The 19578-nt window shown below is 55.0% G+C and overlaps 1 protein-coding gene across 2 annotated transcripts in view; it reads left to right on the top strand.

Moving 5' to 3' along the window:
• Positions 1-5758: 5758 nt before the first annotated feature.
• NOL6 (nucleolar protein 6) overlaps positions 5759-19578 on the top strand; it is a 60355-nt gene continuing 46535 nt past the window's right edge. The window contains exons 1-11 of one of the 2 annotated variants that reach the window (XM_075932774.1): positions 5759-5889; positions 8827-9048; positions 10082-10198; positions 11060-11239; positions 12004-12172; positions 12881-13015; positions 13522-13685; positions 14308-14428; positions 14893-14951; positions 15250-15351; positions 19207-19322. In XM_075932774.1, the coding sequence (XP_075788889.1) occupies positions 5863-5889; positions 8827-9048; positions 10082-10198; positions 11060-11239; positions 12004-12172; positions 12881-13015; positions 13522-13685; positions 14308-14428; positions 14893-14951; positions 15250-15351; positions 19207-19322 (1412 nt within the window). In that variant the 5' untranslated portion in view covers positions 5759-5862. Of the gene's footprint in view, positions 5890-7391; positions 7664-8826; positions 9049-10081; positions 10199-11059; positions 11240-12003; positions 12173-12880; positions 13016-13521; positions 13686-14307; positions 14429-14892; positions 14952-15249; positions 15352-19206; positions 19323-19578 lie in introns of those variants that run through there. The other variant, XM_075932773.1, reaches the window with a different exon arrangement.

Below are 19578 nucleotides of genomic sequence, written 5' to 3'. Positions count from 1 at the left end.
TTGTTAATTATGGCAGACCTGCTCCTGCCACACTCAAAGAGCTGCCAATTATCCTGATGACCTGGCTGAGCTAGTTTGTAGCCTCCCACTGCCCTACGCTGAGATGATGTCCTCCCAAAACTCAGCAGACCCTGTACCCTGGGTTCTCCTCCCCTTAAAAGGCAGTGCTATGTGGCTGTAATAGGCACTACCAGTGAACTGAGATCTTTAGGGAAAATCAGAGTGCTCAGTGTATATCAGGTTCTATTGCTTTGCATTTTCAATGCTCTTACAAAGACAAGGACTAAAGCTAAGAGCTGTGGACTGGCTGGCTCTGACAAGCCAAACCCCCTCACCTGGTAGTTTTTCTATCATAATTCTGTTAATACAACTTCATCTTGTGTAGTGCTCGCATCCCAGAAGAGAGGCCCGCCCATCCTGTAAGCAAGGCCTATGTCCTTTGTTCCTGGAGAAGGCGCTCAATTTATATTTAGTTGCATTAAAACATACATGGTTTGCTCTGTGCCCAGCTTTCCAAGTGATCCAGATTCCTCTGTATCGGTGACCTGGCCTCTTCGTTATTTACCCCTTTTTGTGTCCTCTTCAAACTTTCTTCATTATTTTATATTTTCTTCCAGGTCATTGAGAAAAATGATCCACCGGGCAGGGCCAAATCCTTCCTGAAAACCTGTTTCAGGCTGTCTGCAGGCTCATTTTGTATTTAGGAGTTTCCCTCTGCATGAATGAGACTAGAAACTTACTTTAAAAAAAATCTGAATGTGTCATTCAGGCTACATAAATATGTGATGCAAGCTAGGTGCCATACATTGGACAAGCCTGACTTAGCAGTGTCATTTGGAGCCTTTAGGTATAACTGTAATACAAATAAATAATAGGACTATTGATTAATTACGGTTCACTCATGCTATTAACTCAAAATAAATCACAGTTAAAAAATTGAAACGTGATTAATTGCACTGTTGCACAATAGAATACCAACTGAAATGTATTAAATATTTTTTATTTTTTTACATTTTCAAACATGTTGATTTCTATTATAACACAAAATAAAACCTATCGAGTGCTCACTTTATTATTTTTATTACATATATTTGCACTATAAAAATGATAAAATAATTTTCAATTCACCTCCTACAAGTACTGTAGAATAGTCTTTTAATTGTGAAAGTGCAACTTATAAATGTAGATTTTTGGTTTTATTGTTACATAACAGCACTCACAAACAAAAAAAATGTAAAACTTTGGAGCTTACAAGTCCACTCAGTCCTACTTCTTGTTCAGCCAGTCACTAAGACAAACAAGTTAGTTTACATTTACAGGAGATACTGCTACTGGCTTATTTACGATGTCACCTGAAAGGGAGAACCATGCTTTCACCACCATTCCAAGGACATGCTTCTATGCTAATGATGGTCATTAAAAATGTGTTAATTAAATTTGTGACTGAACTCCTTGGTGGAGAATTGTATGTTTCCTGTTCTGTTTTGCCCATATTCTGCCATATGTTTCATGTTACAGCAGTCTTTGCTGATGACTCAGCACATTTGTTTTAAGAACACTTTCATAGAAGATTTAACAAAATGCAAAGAAGATGCTAATGTGAGATTTCTAAAATAAAACTACAGCACTCAAACTAAAGTTTAAGAATCTGAAGTTCTGTCCAAAATCTGAGAGTCTGAAAAGAGCAACACTCTCATGCAGAAACTACAGAACTTGAACCACCGAAAAAATCAATCTTCTGCTGGTAGCATCTGACTCAGATGATGGAAATGAACATGTGTCGTCTGCTCTGTTTTGGATCTTTATCAAGCAGAACCCATCATCAGCATGTTCTCTGGAATGGTGGTTGAAGCATGAAGGGACATGTGAGTCTTCAACGCAGCTAGCTAGTAAATATCTTGTGAGGCTGGCTACAACAGTACAAGCAAACCCCTACTCTCACTTTTAGGTGAGTGACATTGTAAACAAGAAGAGGGCAGCATTATCTCTTGCAAATAGTAACCAAATGTAATTGTCTGAGCGACTGCCTGAATGAGAAGTAGGATGGAGTGGACTTTAGGTTCTAAGGTTTTACTTTTTGACTGCAGTTGTTTTTGTACATAATTATAATCTGTAAGTTCAGATTTTATGATAAAGAGATTGTATTGCAGTATTTGTATTTTTCAATTCACTTAATACTATTTCTTTTGTTTTTACAGTGCAAATATTTGTAACTATGTGAACACTGTACACTTCTGAACACTTGTGTTCTAATTGAAATACATACATTTGAAAATGCAGAAAACATATTTAAATAAATGAAATTCTATTAGTGTTTAAAAATGCAATTAATCACACAATTAATTTTTTTAATCGCTTGACAGCCCTAATAAATTATAATAGTCTACCTGGAAAACTGGGTCTCATCTTATGGTTCCTTATCACAGGTTATGAATAGGCCTGAATATTTTTTTGATTGGAGATGCATATTTCCACAATCTGATTTTAATAAAACTTAAATGCAATATAGAGGGATTCACGTTCCAGAATTTGCATCTGGTTTGAAGACTTGGAGTATAAACTCCCTGGAGTCTGGGTGGCGTTTGGCCCTGAGGATGTGGTTTGGTTCACTATTCAGAGAGGAGACTACCTGAAAAAAATCAAATCTGATTAGCCTGCATGGAATTTTTATCATCTCAGAACACCTGGCCCATACTGATATTAACAACGTAAGTCCACAGTCCACCTGTAGAATTTGTTGCCATGGGATGTTGGGAAAGCCAAACATATAATTTCATTTTAAAAAGAATTAGATTGGTTCATGGAGGATAGATCCGTCAATGGCTCTTAGCTTAGATGGGGCTGAGATGCAACGACATCTCCAGGTGTCCCCAAAAGTTAATCCATTTCTTGAAATTGTTTGGTTTCTAAGAGGACAGGGGATGGTTCTCCTGAAATTGTCCTGTTCTGTTCTTGCCTTCATGTGGGACTAGCCGTTGTCAGAAATCGGGATAATGGGCTGGACAGACCACTGACTTGAAGCACAATGGCTGTTCTTATGGTATTTATGATGAGAGCTTAGGCGGAGGCCCCATCGTGCTAAAGGTTGTGCAAACACCTAGAAATAACAATACTTAGCTTAGCTATGCTTTCCATCAGTAGGTCTCGAAACACTTAATAAAGGTGGTCAGTGTTATTATTTTATATATGGGGAAACTGAGGCATAGAAAGCTGAAAGGACTTGCCTCATGTCACTCAGCAGGCAAGTGACCTCCCCCGCTCCACCCCTTCCCCAAGCCCTGCTCCGCTTCCTTACCCTCTCCTCCAGGCAATGTGGCCCTGGTCATTAGATGGGCTGGGCACAGGAGCCGGATGGGCCCTGCAACCTACTCTGCCCTACCCTACCGTGGTGTCCTCCCAGTCCACTGTGCCTCGCTTCTCCACAGAGGTGGAACACCTTGGGGCTGGAGCGTTCTGCTTCCCACCACTGCTGAGAAGCTGCACGCAGTGGGCTGGGATAGGGCAGTGAGGTGGAGCAGAGCAGGCTGCTGGGTTGCTCTGGCTCCCACCTCCAGCATGGTGAAGGAAGAGGTGATCCTTGCTGCCACCATGCCAGGTCCCATAATCCCCTGGGGTGGCCTCTGTGGGGGCCCCAAAAGCACGGACCCTGGGGCAGCTACTGATGGGATGGCTCTGCTAAAAACCCATTGTAGGCAAACTGGACCAGATTGTACTGTGTACTCCCGCCCTATTGGGAATTTGCCAAGTCAAGTTAGGTTGCTGCTGTCTTTCCTTTGTGCTCTCCACAGGTTAGATACGGGACGTCTACCCACATTAATCATGAAATGCCAGACTAATTCTGCTGAGTGCATTCGGCTGCTGAGTTTGAGCTACACGGTATGAAATATGCAGTGATGGGTACGGTGTAACAACTGTATCTTTGCAAATCAGGCTTTGTGTGCAGTACAAACAATTCTTTTCCCAATTTTAATCTTTGGCTACGTCTAGATTGCATCCCTTTTACGAAAAAGGGATGCAAATTAGATGTATCGCAATTGCTAATGACGTGGGGATTTAAATCTCCCCCGCTTCATTAGCATAAAAATGGCTGCCGCTTTTTTTCAGCATGGAGCTTTGCCGGAAAAAAGTGCCAGTCTAGACGCGGATCTTTATTTTGGAAATAAAGCCTTTTCCGAAAGCTCCCTTATCCCTCTTAAAATAAAACTGGTTCCCTTCCAGTTTGCAAGTGGCTCTCTGGATATGTCTATACAGCAAAAAAAAAAACACACAGCTGCAATTCTCAGAGCCCATGTCAACTGACTTGGGCTCATGATCTCGGGCTAAAAGTAGCTGGGGAGATGTTCCTACTTGGGCTCTGAAAACTTTCCAAAGCAGGCAGGTCTCAGAGCCCAAGCTGAACATTTACATGGCTACTGAATAAACAGCAGGTTTAAAACAAACAAAGGGAAGTACTTCTTCACCTAACACACAGCCAATCCACAGAACTCTTTGTCCCAGGATGTTGCGAAGACCAAGTCTTTACCGGGGTTCAAAAGAGCTGGATACATTCATGAAGGATAGGTCCATCAATGGCTATTAGCCAACATGGGCAGGGATGCTGTCCCCACTCTCTGTTTATCAGGACTAGGAATGGGCAAGAGAGGAGGGATCACCTGATGAGTATCTGTTCTGTTCACTCCCTCTGGGGCAACTAGCATTAGCCACTGCTGGAAGACAGGACACTGGGCTAGATGGAACTTTGGTCTGACTCAGTATAGACGGTCTTATTTTTAGTTCATGAGCCCAAGTCAGCAGATCAGGGCTCTGAAACTCATCGCCATGACCAGTTTTTCCTGCAGTGTAAGGCATACAGGAAACCCCTGTCATTTACGATGGATGCGTTCCTGGTACCATCACAAACGGTGAACATTGCAAATACTGGGAGCTGCGTTTTCAGGCTTTTCTCTGCCACTGTGAAGGCGAGGAGCCGGCTGGCTTGTTTCTCTTCAACAACCGCAGAGAGCCCCACAGCAGCTCTTTCCTCCGGGAGCAAGGGCTTGAAGAACAACCTCTCAAATCATGAGTTGGCCACGCTGGTAACAGCATCTGGGACGAGGGTTCTTCTCGCCGGAGCCGAGGTGGATCAGAGAAAGGATCCTCGCAGAGCGGCCGACGTTTCCAGCCGGGCAGCGTCCAGCCCTACGGGAGGGGTGGCCATTCTCTGGTTCTGGACCCACCAGCGTGGGCACGTGCCGGCGGCGAGGCGGAGGTAGGAGGGCGGCCGCCCAGGCGTTCCCACACGGCTGGGAGCCGCCAGACCTCGCGTCCTTGCCCTCTTGGGGGAGGGGGTCACTGGGGGGAGGGGGTCACTGGGGGGGGCAATTCTGAAGAGCAGAGTGCCCTGCCCCCACAAGCCACACCCCACCCCACTTATCACCTCAGCCCAGTCACGCCCACAGGGGCGGGGCTCTTCCCTGGGGCTCCTCCCCCCAGCCCCGGGCCCCATCCTGTCTCAGTGTGGGCTGGGCCACAGCTAAGCCAGGGGCCCCCTGGGGGGAGGGGCCAGAGCAACCCCTCAGCAGAGCCCGCCCCCTGCCGTAAAGCGCCCTCACTCCTGGCGCCTGCTGAAAAACGACCCGCAACGTTGCCGGAAATCGGTGGGGGGGGGGGGGAGAAGAGGCCTTCCGTTGTCTCTCAAGCAAACCTGCTGCCGGCATCCGTGGGCGGGGCCAAGAGGAAAACCCCGTTCCGGGTGGCCAAAGCAGCCAATCAGAGGCGAGGAGTCGCCCGGTGAGCCAATCGGGAGCGGCCGAGCGGGGCGGCAGCAGGGGTGGGTGAGCTCCACGTGCGGGGCTCGGGGCGCGCTCCGCGCCAGGGAGGAAGATGAAGCCGCCGGCGGGCGGCGACTCGGTAAGACCCCGACACTCCTCGAGCCCCGCCTTCCCGGGTGGGGGCAGTGTCGGGTCGGCGGCCCCCCTGGCTGGGGGGCGGTGCCGGGCCCCCGTCGCTGGGCCTGGGGGAGGCTCCGCGGCCGCTCGCTTGTGACACGTTCGTTCTCCCGCCGCCTGGATGGGCCGGGGGGGGCGGGGCTGGGGGGGGGCTCGGCCGGGGGGGGCGGGGCTGGGGGGGGCTCGGCCGGGGGGGGCCGTGGCTGGGGGGGCTCGGCCGGGGGGGCTCGGCCGGGGGGGGCCGGGGCTGGGGGGGCTCGGCCGGGGGGGGCCGTGGCTGGGGGGGGGCTCGGCCGGGGGGGGCGGGGCTGGGGGGGCTCGGCCGGGGGGGGCCGGGGCTGGGGGGGCTCGGCCGGGGGGGGCCGTGGCTAGGGGGGGCTCGGCCGGGGGGGGCGGGGCTGACCCCCCCAGCAGCCTTTAACCCTGAGCAGTGACCGCTCCCCCCTCCCCGCCTGTGTTGCGAGGCCGAGCGCAGCGACCCTCGCGCCACCTTCCCCCGGCGCTGCTGCTGCTGCTTGGGGCCCCGATCCTGCCCGGGCCCCGGGGAGGGATCCTGGCCTAGGCTCGGCGGTGAGCTTGGGGGGGAGTTTTACAGCGCCCCGTGCAGCCCTGTCACGGCAGCTGGACCGGGACTCCGGGAGGAGCTTGCAGGCACCAGTCTCAGTGCCAGCAGCGTGGTGGGGCTGCCGTCCCTCCTGGGTATTCATAGAATCACAGGACTGGAAGGGACCTCGAGAGGTCATCGAGTCCAGCCCCCCGCCCTCAAGGCAGGACCAAGCTCCGTCTACACCATCCCTGACAGATGTCTATCTAACCTGTTCTTAAATATCTCCAGAGAGGGAGATTCCACCACCTCCCTTGGCAATTTATTCCAATATTTGACCACCCTGACAGTTAGGAATTTTTTCCTAATGTCCAATCTAAACCTCCCCTGCTGCACTTTAAGCCCATTACTCCTTGTCCTGTCCTCAGAAACCAAGAGGAACAAATTTTCTCCTTCCTCCTTGTGACACCCTATTAGCGGATATGTGTGTGTGTGTGTGTAGGGGGGAGGCTTAGTATGTTGGACGGTAGAAAAAGGAAGCTAGTGAATGATTTGCCTGGCAGGCAAAATTCTTTCCAGCGCTGGAGTTCTTGTTGCTCCATTTCTGATCTGTGTTGTGAGTGCAAAGGGTGGTCATTCACATTGTCTCTCTAAGTTGTGGGCCTGCCTATTACAAAGAAATAGGGCTGGAAGGGACTTGGGAGGTCATGTAGGATTCTCTCTCATTCTGAAACATCCCTAAGTATTTTACTGAGGAAGGATGAACCAGCAAGCAGGGCGCTAGTCATAAGCCCTGCGCTGCCCCTGGCTTGTTGTGTGCCCTTTGGGCAAGTGATTGAATCTCTCTGTGCCTCAGTTTCCCATCGGTACAGTGGGGACGCGACATGGGTGTTGTGAGGAAATAGACCCTGAGTTGCTCAAGCATTATGGTATCCAAACACAGACAGGCAATGTGCGTAGCTAGCAAATGCAGAAAGAATATCCACTAGTTACTCTCTTTGCTGTGTTTCTCAAACGTGTGTTACTGCAATCGCAGTTAGTTACACCTGCAGTAGGGCCTCGGAGTTTCCAACACCAGAGTTATGAACTGGCCTGTCAGCCATACTCCTCATCTGAAATCAGATGTATACAGTCCGGCAGCAGCAGCAGTGCCCCCTCCCTCCCCAAAAACAAGCACAGTGCTGTGTTAAATGTAAGCTATTAAAGACATAAAGGCAAAGTTTTAAAAACAATTTGACGAGGTCGTTTTGTTTCTGTGCTTGTTGCGTTGACATTCAAATGTTTAAAAGTTGCATTTTATTTCTGCAGTTGCAAAGCTGTGTTAAGTCCATGTTCAGTTGCACACTTTTGGAAGAACACCTGTAATGTTCTGTCTGGGGTTAGGAACGTTTCGGAGTTGCAAACTCCATTCCGGAGGTGTACTATACCTGAAGTCAGCCTGACTGAAGGGACTATGCTTTTAAATGCAGTGCCTCAGTTTCCCCTTCTTTAAATGTACAGATCTCAAAGCAGTTTTTGTTTGTAAAGTATGTTTCAGATGGCCAGGCTCTGGGTAAGAAGGAAAAGACGTTTGATAGTCTGGGTATATAAATTGCCTTTGCCTGGGGCAGTGCCTGCCTCCTCACCCCACACTGGCTCTGCTTCAGCCCTTTTGTGTGCTGCAGACAATGCTATTCAGGTCCTTTAGTCCTCACCTTGTCCGTTGAGACGACTGTACTATAAGGAGTCTGTTGGTGTGGGTCCTGGAGGTGGCTTGGGGTGTTAAGGTCACTTACCCATTATGACGTATGGATGTTACATTGCGGTTCTCTGGCTAATTGTGTAGTCGATACAATTTGTATTGACTGCACGATTAGTCGATAGGATCGCTCTGCTGAGTTCGTGCTGGGTCCGGGAGCCACCCGTGCTGTGGCTCTGTATTTTAAATGTAGTAAGATCCCCTGGTTCTTTCTACATTTAAAATGCAGAGGCGCAGCGTCCCAGAACAGTGCGAGCTGGGACTGCTCAGTCCTGGCTTGTGCTGAGTCAAACAGCTCCTGTTCGTGGTGGCCAGCCCTGTTCAAGGTGGAAGCCTCCCCTCGCTGGCTCCTGTCCTCTCCCCTTGCTGCCTCTTACAGAGGCTAATCTTATAGAGGCAGCAAGGTGGGGGAGGAAGCGAGTCTTTGATGCTCCACATGACTACCTGATACACTTACGCTTATCGGGTAGTCGACTGCTCTCTAACATCCCTATTACGATCTGGGCTGAAATTCACTCAACCTAGAGGCTTCTTACTGGTTTTGCTTTGGTGACTCGTGCTTTCTCCCAGTGGCATTTATGATCAGGCTTCTAATGGGCTTGTTTTCATCATTGCAGGCCTTTGACAATGTGGAGGAAGATGTGGAGGCAGAGGAGGAGAATCAGGGTGTCTCCAAGAAAGGCAAACCCCTGGGAAGGAAAAGGGCATCAGCCCCGGAGGGAGTTGTGAAGCCGGTGAAGCTCAGCCGGGCTGATCTGTACAAGCCGCCCACTAATGAGGAGCTGAACCAGCTGAAGGAGACAGAGAACCTCTTCCATTCCAGCCTTCTCCGCCTTCAGGTCAGGAGAAGCCAGGGAGTCAAATAGGATGCAGCTAGTGCTGCATTTGACTTGGTAGCCTTATTCTTTTCAGCCGGCAGGGTGTGCTAGGTAGAGATTAAACGACTAGTCAACTCTCTGACTAGAGAGAGAGGCAGCAAAGCGGGAGCCGGCTTAAAAGCCAGTTCTCCCCAGCACCGTCTCTGTAGGGGGCAGGGGGAACTGGCACCCCTTCTGCCTTTGAAATGTAGCGAGGGTAGGATTCTTGCTATATTTCAAAAGCAGACGCGCTGTGGGGAGCACGGGGCGAGTAGGGGCCTCAAGCAGTCCCCCCGCCGGCCTTGTGCTCCCTGCTTTTGAAATTTACAAGAGCCCTGCAGGCTCTTGTACATTTCAGAAGGGAAGTGCACAGGGAACACAGGGCCAATAGGGACTGCTTGAGTCCCGTGCTCCCCTCAGCGCTTCTGCCTTCGAAATATAGCACTGGGGCTCTTGCTACCTTTCAAAGGTGGAGGCGCCCTTATCGACTAACCAAAAAGCCAATGCAAATTCCATCGACTATTCGAATAGTTGATTCATCTAAATTTAACATCCCCAGTGCAGGGGCTTGGGGAGGCTTGTGCAGTTACTCAGGAGAGATTCCGGTGCTGCCCTGCTGATTAGCAGAGTGCCCACGCTGGTAGGTTTTGTTTCTACTGGTGGTGCATGTTCACACTTGCCTCAGTGCACATAAAAAATGATTCCACATATGAGTGGTTTAAAAAGAATCGATCCATGGACGGCAAAGATTAGAGGGAACGTTGACTGGTACAATTAGCAGCAGCACAGGGACCAGCATGGGCCAGCGGAGGATTCTGCTGGGAGAGAAATGCTTGTCATGCACTCCTATTACCCGTGCAGCCGGGTGCTGGAGAACCTCCTGGGTCTGCCTGAGCTTGGGGCTGGGAGTTCCCTGTCTGGGTCAGCCTGGGAATGCTGGTCGAAGGGCAGGGGATAAGTCAGCAGTGGTTTCCGTGGCTGAGGCTGCCCTGTGGGGCCTCCCTTCTCCCTGCAGATTGAGGAGCTGCTGAAGGAGGTGAAGCTGAAGGAGAAGAAGAAGCAGAGGATCGATGCCTTTCTCCACGAAATCAACACCCTCTTGAGTGCCGTCCCGGAGACCCCCGAAACCGATGTACGTCCGTGGGCGGCCGTGGGGCTGTCTGATTATGAACACACGGCATGGGAAGACGCCACCTCCCACTGGCTTTGCCCTTAGTGTTTTCCGTGTCGTGCTTAGGACTGCCGAAGGGTGCAGCCGGCCCGGCCCCTGCGCGGCTGCTTCCCCTCCGGGCCCATGTGGCTGGGGTGCTTACATCTGCCATCCCCACCCGGTAGCCCAACGGGCCATGGAAATTACAGCTGGGGTGTGTAGATGGAGGTTACAGGAGATAGGGCTGGCAAAAATGGGGAGGGAGACCCCTGCTGGACCTGTTTCCAGCCACTGCGTTAAGGCCTTGTGGTACAGGGTCCCACGCTCCCCCCGTGGTGCCCTAAGCAGTATCTTGGGACGTGGCAGGATCCCAGCTTGCTTAGCGGAGTCCTACTAGCACAGTGGTCCCCAAACTTTTGAGGATCACTCCCCCTGCCCTGTCTGTGCCCGGCCGGGAGCCAGGCCATGGCGCAGTTGGGGAGCGGGACCGAGGCTGGGGGCAGGAGCACAGGGGGCTGGCAGCGTGCTGTGGCCCGTGGCCAGGTGTGGCTCTGCTCTCGGCCTTACCGTCCAGCTGTGGCCCTGGGATGGGGACAGATCCGAGGCTGGGGGCTGTCATGGGGCTGGGAGTGGAGTCGTGCTGAGGCTGGGGATGGGGCTCGCACAAGACTAGGAGCTGGGGACGGGACTGGAGCAGGGGCGGGCTGGCTCAGGCCCCACCTCACCCGCTGGGGGAGGGGCGTGCCCCACACTTTGGGGACCTGTGCACCCTGCCTGGGTGAGCTCAGCTATTGCCGCGGGCTGGAGTGTGGGCAGTCCTTCACCCCTCCCCTTCCTCCCCAGCTCACCGACCAGTCGTGGCTGCCCAAGGGCGTGAAGGTCCCATTCCTCCAGGTGCCTTTCGGCGTGAAGGGCAAGTTCCGCTTCCTGCCGCCGGCCGCGGTGAAGGTGGTGGGGAGCTACCTGCTGGGCACGTGCATCAAGCCGGAGATCAATGTGGACGTGGCGGTGACGATGCCACGGGTGAGTCCGAGCACGCCAGGCTGGTGTGGTGCCACAGCTGAGCCTGTGACCTCCAGGGCGCCGTGGCTGAGGGCTTGTCACGGAGTGCAGGCACAGGGCAAAGCGGCACGGTGCATGCAGCCCCCAATTCCCTACCACGTGAGGCGTCAGTTTCAGGCCTTGTTTTGGACCGAAAGTAGTTGAAGGAGTTGGGTCTCCTCCTCTGTCCCGGCTCCTCCCGATCTCACCAAATCAAACATCCCTGGTGTTTGATTTCCAGTACGATTGAAGAAACGGCCTATCCCCTTCTGCCTGCATGGGGACTGGGCCTTACTACCACCGAGTTTGGCCGCCGCCTGGCTTCCTTGCGCTTGGCCTGGCCCTGAGCCTGCCTCGAGGAGCGGGAGAAACTTTCACACCGTTCGCTTGCGCTTGTAGGAGGTTATTGCCCAAGAACGCTGTGCAGCAGGGCTGCCTGTCCCGTTCTTCGGCGCACTCCTCAGAACCACCCTGGCTTCCCGCGAGTGTGACCTGCCTGGGCTGGCTGTCGGTCAGTCAGCAGAACAGCTGTGCTTGTCCCTGCTGGAGGTGCGCAGCCTGCTCACGCTTGCCAGGGTGGTACTGTTAGAGCAGGAGCAGAGGGCCCTGGGTTCCACAGCGCTGTTTTGCTGGCTGTTACCTTCCCACCCCAGAAGTAGCTGCATGTCTCCGGCGGAGAGAGGGACGGGTGTGTTAGGCTGAACTGGAAGCTACAGGGACAATTCCTCTCTCCCCTTCTTGCTCAGGCAGTCCTCCAGGACAAGGACCACCTGAACCAGCGATACCACCGGAAGAGAGCCCTGTACCTGGCCCACATAGCTCAGCACCTCTCCAAGGAAAAGCTCTTTGGCAGCGTGAGATTCACATACATGAATAGCAACCACCTCAAGCCAATCCTGCTCCTGCGGCCTCAAGGTGCCATGTCTCATTGCCCATCCTTCTTCCTCTCCTCCGGCCTCCTCATCCCCAGGGCTCTTCTCACCAGGGCAGGAACGTTGCAGAGCTTGGCCAGCGGGGGGCGCCATCCCATCAAGCGATGCCAGGCCTGTGTGCATGCTGCAACCTCTCCCCCGCCTCCCAGGGTCTGACACTGGTACCTCCGTGCGGACCCACTCCCGGGGAGAAAACCGGCCCGGAGTCTCCATGTCTCGGAGTCGCTCTGCGAGCCGCGCTTGGGCTCTCGTGGAGCAGTGCGATCGACAGGAACTGGCAGTGCAGAGGCACGAGCAGGAGCCGGCGGCTCTGTGGGCTAAGGACTCTGGAAGTAGCCAGCCTAAGTGCCTGGGCAGAGCACCGGGGGGAGGGGAATGGGCCTTCTGTTGTCATCCTGGATCCGGGGAGGTAGGAGTCGGGGCTGCGTTAGCGAACAGCACGGAGCCCAGTGAAACGCCACCGTGTGCACCCCAAACACACCCTTGTGGTCTCCCTTCTCTCGCTGCTTGTGAAGCACCCTCTGTGCCCAGGCCAGCTGGAGCCAGGCTCATTCTGCTCCTGCTGGGAACGCCAGGATGATGGGGAAAGGCCGGGGGTCTGGTGCCTCTGAGGAGAACGGGGTGGCTTCCCTCCCCCCGGATTTCCGCCCGTGTCCCCGTCTGTAACCTCGCTCCCCTTTGGTGCTGGCAGGTAAAGACGAGAAGCTGGTGACCGTCCGGCTCTATGCCTGCCCCGTCCCCGGCTTTTTCAAGCCCAGCCGCCTGTATCCCAGCAAGAACAACGTCCGGACGGCCTGGTTCCTGGAGCAGGGCTCCCCCCAGGCAGGTAAGGCCTGGGCACGCAGAGCTATGTTGTGGCTGACCGGCCCGGACAGCTCCGGGGGGGCTGGGTGCGTGGCTGACCCAGGCATGGGAGCCCTGGGGAAAGCGGAGCAGCATTTCCTGCAGGGAGGGGTTGTGGTGGAAGCAGCAGCAGAGACGGGGGAGTCGGTCGATGGGTCTGGTCCGTGGGCTTGGCACGCCCCATATAGGGGCCTGGAGTCACCGGAGGGTTTGCCCTCACGTTACACCACTTCCTTTCATGGCTCTTAGGCCACGACAACGACTCCTCCCCCCGCAGACCTGGGAAGACAGGGCAGGGGGCTACAAGGCAGCGGCTAAAGTCTGCCGCGCTCCCCCGCTGCCCTGCTCCGGCGCCGAGGGGCAGGCCCAATCTGCCGGCGGCCCCTCGCAGCGCCGCGGGTTCCGTGGCCGCTTCTGAGGAGAAGGGCGCGGGGGCTGCCTGGGGTTCCAAGCGCCAGTATTTCACCTGCTGGCTTGTTCCCTCCGCAGGAGCCGCCGAGCCCCCCACCCCCCACTACAACAACTCCATCCTCTGCGACACGGTGCTGGAGTCCAGCCTGCTCTTCCTGGCTGGCGCCGGCGCCGATTTCCCAGGCATGCAGGACGGCGTCACCCTCCTCAAAGTCTGGCTGCACCAGCGGGCGCTCGACAAGGTAGCCTGGCCGGCGGGGAGGTGGGCTCTGACGCTCGCCAAGGGGGGGCCTGGCTCCTTCCATTCCTACCTGAGGGATGGGGAGGAGGGGGGGCGTTGTCCCTGGCCTGCTCTGCCTTCGTGGGCGCGGTACTCTGCGGTACTCCAATAGCTCCCCCTTCCCCCCAGGCCAGGTCCCTGCTCCGTAGATGGGGTAAAGGATGCACAGGGTCTCCCCCTCCCCCCCCCCCCCCGTTGTGGCTGAGCTATCTGGCCCTGCCTGGTCCCTCAGAATCCCATGATGCTTGATTCACACCAGTCCAAGTGGCTGGTTGCGCCCCTCACCAGGCGTTGCCCCGGGGCAGGCTGGGGGAATTGCGGCCTGGTGGAAGCAGGCAGCAAGGGGCCCTGGTGTCGGTGTCAGAGCCCGGCCCTGCTGCGCTCCCTTGGTGACTGTGCTGGCTCCCCGGAGAAGGGACTCGGGAACCCCGGGAGAGGAAAGGCGCTCGGATCCCCAGCACAGGCCCAGAGGCCAGGCGGCTGACGCTGGCAGTGTTGCTCAGCGGAGCCTGGCGCTGCAGCGAGCCAGTCTGCGTTCCCGGGCTCTCGGGAGCTTGCCTCAGCCCTGCGTCTTGTCTCCACAGGGCTTGGGGGCGCTCGGCGGCTTCCTGGCCTCCATGCTGGCGGCCTACCTGCTGGCCAAGCGCAAGATCAGCCAGGGGATGAGCGGCTACCAGGTGCTGAGGAGCGTGCTGCAGTTCCTGGGTGAGGTCCCCGGAAGGCAGCGCCGTCGGCGTGGGTCAGAGCCCCGCCCAGAGCCCCAAGGTGCAAGGCTGGGGCCGAAAACTCGGTGCACTGCCCAGCCCTATGGGGGCGTGGTGGGGTCTGGGGGACAGACGTGCCTCGGTCCCTGTAGGAACAACTGCCCCATGGCAGAAGGGTCAGAGCCCTGAGCGTGACAAACCAGATCCTCTGTGGCCGCCCACCTGGGGTGCGGCCGGGGGAGGCTCTGTCTCTTGACGCCTAGCGAGAGCAGGAAACCGCAACAGCCTTGTTTGTCTGATACTCTGGGAACTTACGGCCAAATGCACCCACGTGCGGCCCGGAGCCTGCCCCCCAGGGCGAAACGGCTGTACTGGGAGAGAGCAGCGTGTGTTACAGCCCAGTCCCGGGGTGCGGTACGACTGACTCACCCTCGCACGGAGCACTGACCCCTTCTTTGTGTGCAGCTACCACAGACCTGAGTGCAACGGGGATCAGCCTGGCGAAGGATGCAGGCAGCTCCCTGGTAAGGAGCCAGCGCAGCTCATGGGAGCCTGGGGTAGGACGGGGGCGGGAGGGGGGGCTCTTGGGCTTGCTTGTTGATTCAGCGTCGGACTGGACGAGTCTCTTAACCTCTGTGCCTCGGTCCAGTGACGCAGATGCCCCCAGCACTGGGGGGAGAGGGGGTGTCACAGCCTGCCCGGCACAGGGGCTGGGCTCTGCGTTGGGGTGTGGCTGTTACGGGGCTTGGGGCAGGGCCGAGACTCAGTGTCTCTCTGCGGGGGAGCTGTCCTGGGGGCTAAGCCGCGTTCTCTCTCTTCCAGCCCAGCCTGGATGACTTCCACCAGGCGTTCGACGTGGTCTTCGTGGACCCCTCGGGACTGGTGAACCTCTGTGCCGACATGACCGCGAGCAAGTACAAGCAGGTACCGGCTGCATTGCTCCACGGCGCCCCGCATCCGCCCCTCTGCTGGCTGGTCTTGCCAAGTGGCTTGGTCCCGCCAGTTTCCCCTTCCCGTGGGCCCCCCTTTTTCCCGAGTGCGCGCTTTCAGCCGGGCTGTACTAGACAAGGCGGAGGTGGAACGATGCAGCTAGTGCATTGACCACGTGTGCCGTGTGCTGCCTGGGAAGCTAAGCAGGGTCAGGCCCTGTCTATGCTGGGATGGGAGACCTCGGAGGAATGTGATTCTCTGGGCCAGGCTCTTCCTCTCAAGTGAGAGCGGAGCCGGTGTCCCCGCAGGGTTCTCGTGGTAGCCGTGCTGCTTAACGTGCTGTTTTTAGATGCAACCTAGACCCAGGCGCTCTGCCTGCTTGTGCTCACTGGAGATCTTGGGCACTTTGCACGCACAGGAGCTGAGATTTGAGTATGAACATCCCCTGCCTTATCCCTCTGGGGATGCCGTTTCTCTCATAAACCGTCGTCTTCTGTCCTATTCCATGTTGGTTTTTATGTCCCGCTGTTCACGGTAGCATCCGAGAGCCTTCCAGTGGTGCACGAAGCAGCGCGACTAGCATCTTGTGTGTGGGTTGGTCTCCTGGCCTCTCCCCAGAGGGAGGAAGAGTGGAGTGTTGTGTTTTGGTAGGGGAGTGGGTGGCGGTAAACGTGTCTCTTGCTGTGTGCGCTGAGCCGTGTGGCTGATGAGGCTGAGAGTTAATGAATTAGGCTCTGCCCTGCTGTCCTTTGATGCTCAAGCCCACCTGGTCAAGGAACAGCAAAGCAACCAGAGAAGCTAGTAGACAGGAGCTTTGCGCGAGAGCTCTTCAGGTGAAGGAAGAATGACTGTGACCCTGGGGTAGTTTGTCGGGTTCTCGCTTGCCGTGTGCGTGCTCGATTTAAAAACGGTAGTGTGGGCTGTTCTCGGAGTCTAGCAGCCTGTGAAAATCTGATAGACGTGCAGCAGTAGATCTAGTGTGTTGCAAAATAGATATCTTAGCATTGGAAAAAGTTGCCCTTTTCTGAACCAAGACATGTGGGGAGAGACTGAAAAGACTGGGACTTTTCAGTTTAGAATAGAAGAGACTTAAGGAGGGATATGATACAGGTCTATAAAATCATGACAGATGTGGAGACAGTGAATAAGGAAAAGTTGTTTACTTGTTCCCATAATATAAGAACTGGGGGTCACCACATGAAATTAAAACAAACATGAGGAAGTTTTTCTTTACGCAGCGAACAGTCAACCTGTGGAACTCCTTGCCAGAGGATGTTATGAAGACTAGGACTTTAACAGGGTTCAAAAAAGAGCTAGATACATTCATGGAGGGATGGGTCCATCAATGGCTATTAGCCAAGACGGACAGGAATGGTGACTCTATCCTCTGTTGGCCAGAAGTTGGGAAGCAGTGATGGGGTGGAACACTTCATAATTATCTGTTCTGTTCACTTCCTCTCGGGCACCTGGCATTGGACCCTGTTGGAAGACAGATGTTTGGTCTCACCCAGTATGGCTGTTCGTATGCACTGAATGTGGCATGTACAGTTATTTGTCTGCACGTGCAGTAGGGATGTTAAATAGTTAACCAGTAATCATGAGGCTAACTGGTTAACCGGCCCTTGCCAGTGAACTGTGGCAGCTCTCAGCAAGCTGTAATTGAAAACAGTTAATCAGTGAAGTGCTCGTGTTTAATAGTCACTTCCCACCCCCCCTTGCTGCCTCTATCAGAGGTAGAAAGCGGGGGAGGAGCGGGAGCCAGCTTAAAAGCCAGTTCTCTCTCCCCCCCTCCCCCCCCCGCACAACGCCATCTCCATGGGGGGCAGGGGAATAGCAGGGACCACCCAATGAAATGAATAGGCAGCAGGTTTAAAACAATCGTCGTTCCCCCACACAAGGCTCAGTCAGTCCGTGGAACTGGTTGCCGGGGATGTTGTGACGACCAAAAGCAGAACTAGATTAAAACCAGAATTATTCCGGTTCATGGAGGATAGGTCCGCCAGTGGCCATTCGTCAAGGTGTCAGGGATTCAGCCCACTGCTCCTCGGATCCCAGCTGCCAGAGGGTGGGACAGGACGACGGGACGGATCACTCGAAATAGCCCTGCTTTGTGGTTTCTGGCCTTGGCCGCAGTTGGACGACTGGATCGCGGGCTAGACTGAGCAGTGGTCTGTCCCAGTGTGGCCGTTCCTACTGTCATGTAGATGAAAGAGCAGCTCCTGTCACTTGAGTGGAAAATGGCGAGGCATAGGGAGTCCTTCGCTCCCGGGGAAGTTGGTCGTATGGTCTCGGACGGTTCCATCTCCTGCATGGATGAGCTTCCCCTTCCCTATGAGATCTCGTTTGTGCCCAGGAGCGTACTGTCAGCCCCCGTCTTTCTCCTGGAGCTGTGAAGGCCTGGACCTAAAAGACCTGTGGAGCACCGTGGGGACAGACCGAAATGAGCCGTTCTAGGGGAAGCCAGTGTAGGGAGCCCAGGGCGGGTGTGATGGGCCCCAGAACCTGTGTTGCTGAGTTGACACCTGGCTGCATTTTATACTAATTGGCAGGGCTCTCCGAGCGGCAGCGAGCCCCACTCGCCAGCTGCGCGGTTCTGTGCTCTGCACATGCGCAGATTGCTCTGCGCCGGCTCTTCCGGGGTGTAATCTACTCGCCATGGGTGAGTAGATTACGTTGTTTGTCGAGCCCTGCTAATTGGAATCCCCTAAATGCTTAAGGGTTCGTGCCCAGGCATGCTGCATTGCTCACTTCAGAGGTGCTGCACAGAGCTGCTGTGCTCACTTCAGAGGTGGCTGCATGTCCGTGGTAGGGGAAATCGATCCCTTTTTGTTGGTAGTGTTGCGCAAGCTGCTTTGGGCTCCTTGGGCAAAGGGCCGTTAGTTAAAATTTGCTCTGTAAGTTTTTAAGTGCGTTGCGCTGGTGAACATCTCTAGACCAGCGTTTCCCAATTGTATTTAGCCAGGGAACCCCTAGAGTTGCTTTAAAAAACAAAGGCCCCCATCGTGTTTCCTAATCCCCCCCAAAGAAAAGCCCTGCCACCACGCTGTCTCTTTAAGAGCGGACGGGGGAGTGCCAGCTGTTTGCGGAACCCTTGCTTTCACCAATTGGGAAACACTGCTCTAGACACGCTTCTCAATGCGCAGCGTGGGATGCTGCTCCCAGGTCAGTGGGCCCGAGAGAACCAGCCACGGGGGAGAGGCATCCAAGTCCCGGTCCCCAGGCCTAGCTGCTGCTGCTGGCTCTGACCCCAGAGCCGTGTCAGACGCATTCGAGGTGGATCGGAGTGCTAAGCACGGGTCTTTTACCTTCTTCCCGGAAGCAGTATTGGCTCCAACCTGGAGCCCTCTGATTTAGGGTGTCTCCTGCCCAACAGTGAGCTCTGGCCCTGGGGAGGCTGAGAATTGGTTGGGCTTGGAGCCAGGTCTCCCCTTCCCCCTCAGTGAGGTGGGCTGTGGGCTGTAGCTGGCCTGTAGGGGTACGTCTACACAGCAGCGCTATTTCGGAATAACATAGCCCACATCTACACTCCAAGCTGTTCTGTCGAAATAATGGCAAGCTGGAGATCTTACTCCGACTCCCGTAACCCTCATTTCAGGAGGAGCTAGGAGCAAGGGTGCGCTGCCTCGGACTTCCTGCTGTGCAGACAGCACCAAAAGCCAGAATACGCTGTTTTGACCTAAGCTACATCATGGACGTAGCTGCCGTTGCGCCGCTTAATTCGGCTTCAGCCCTGCTGTGTAGACGAGCCCTAGATGACCAGAGCGTCTTCAGGCGCTGGAGGGTCTGCTCAGGCTGCCAGGGGACAGAACTCTTCCCCCAGCCTCTGTTCACGGCTCCCCCCTCCCACAGGTCCAGCTGGAAGCCAAGCACTCGATGGACGTTCTGGACGACAGAGCGGTGGATGGATTCCAGCTACTGCTCATGACCCCCAAGCCCCTGATCAGAACCTTCGACCACGTGTTCCAGTGAGTCTGGTGGGGCAGGGATGGGTGGGGGACCGGTCAGAGAGCCGCTGTCTGGCCCAGGCTCAGTGGGGGATACTGGCAGAAGCATGGCTCGGATACGGTCCGAGTAGCTCAGTGATCACCCTCTGCTCCCGCAGCTGGGGCGAGCTGTGTGCATCCCAGCTGTTGGGTGTGGCTGGCCAAAGCGGCCAGTTCAAGGCCTGATTTCCCCGCAGCCACGAGGGCTGGGAACTTGCAGTACGCACCGTGAGAAGAG

Source organism: Pelodiscus sinensis, chromosome 6, assembly GCF_049634645.1.
Source record: "Pelodiscus sinensis isolate JC-2024 chromosome 6, ASM4963464v1, whole genome shotgun sequence".
NCBI lineage: Eukaryota > Metazoa > Chordata > Testudines > Trionychidae > Pelodiscus > Pelodiscus sinensis.
This window is presented reverse-complemented; position numbering and strand designations above follow the sequence as displayed.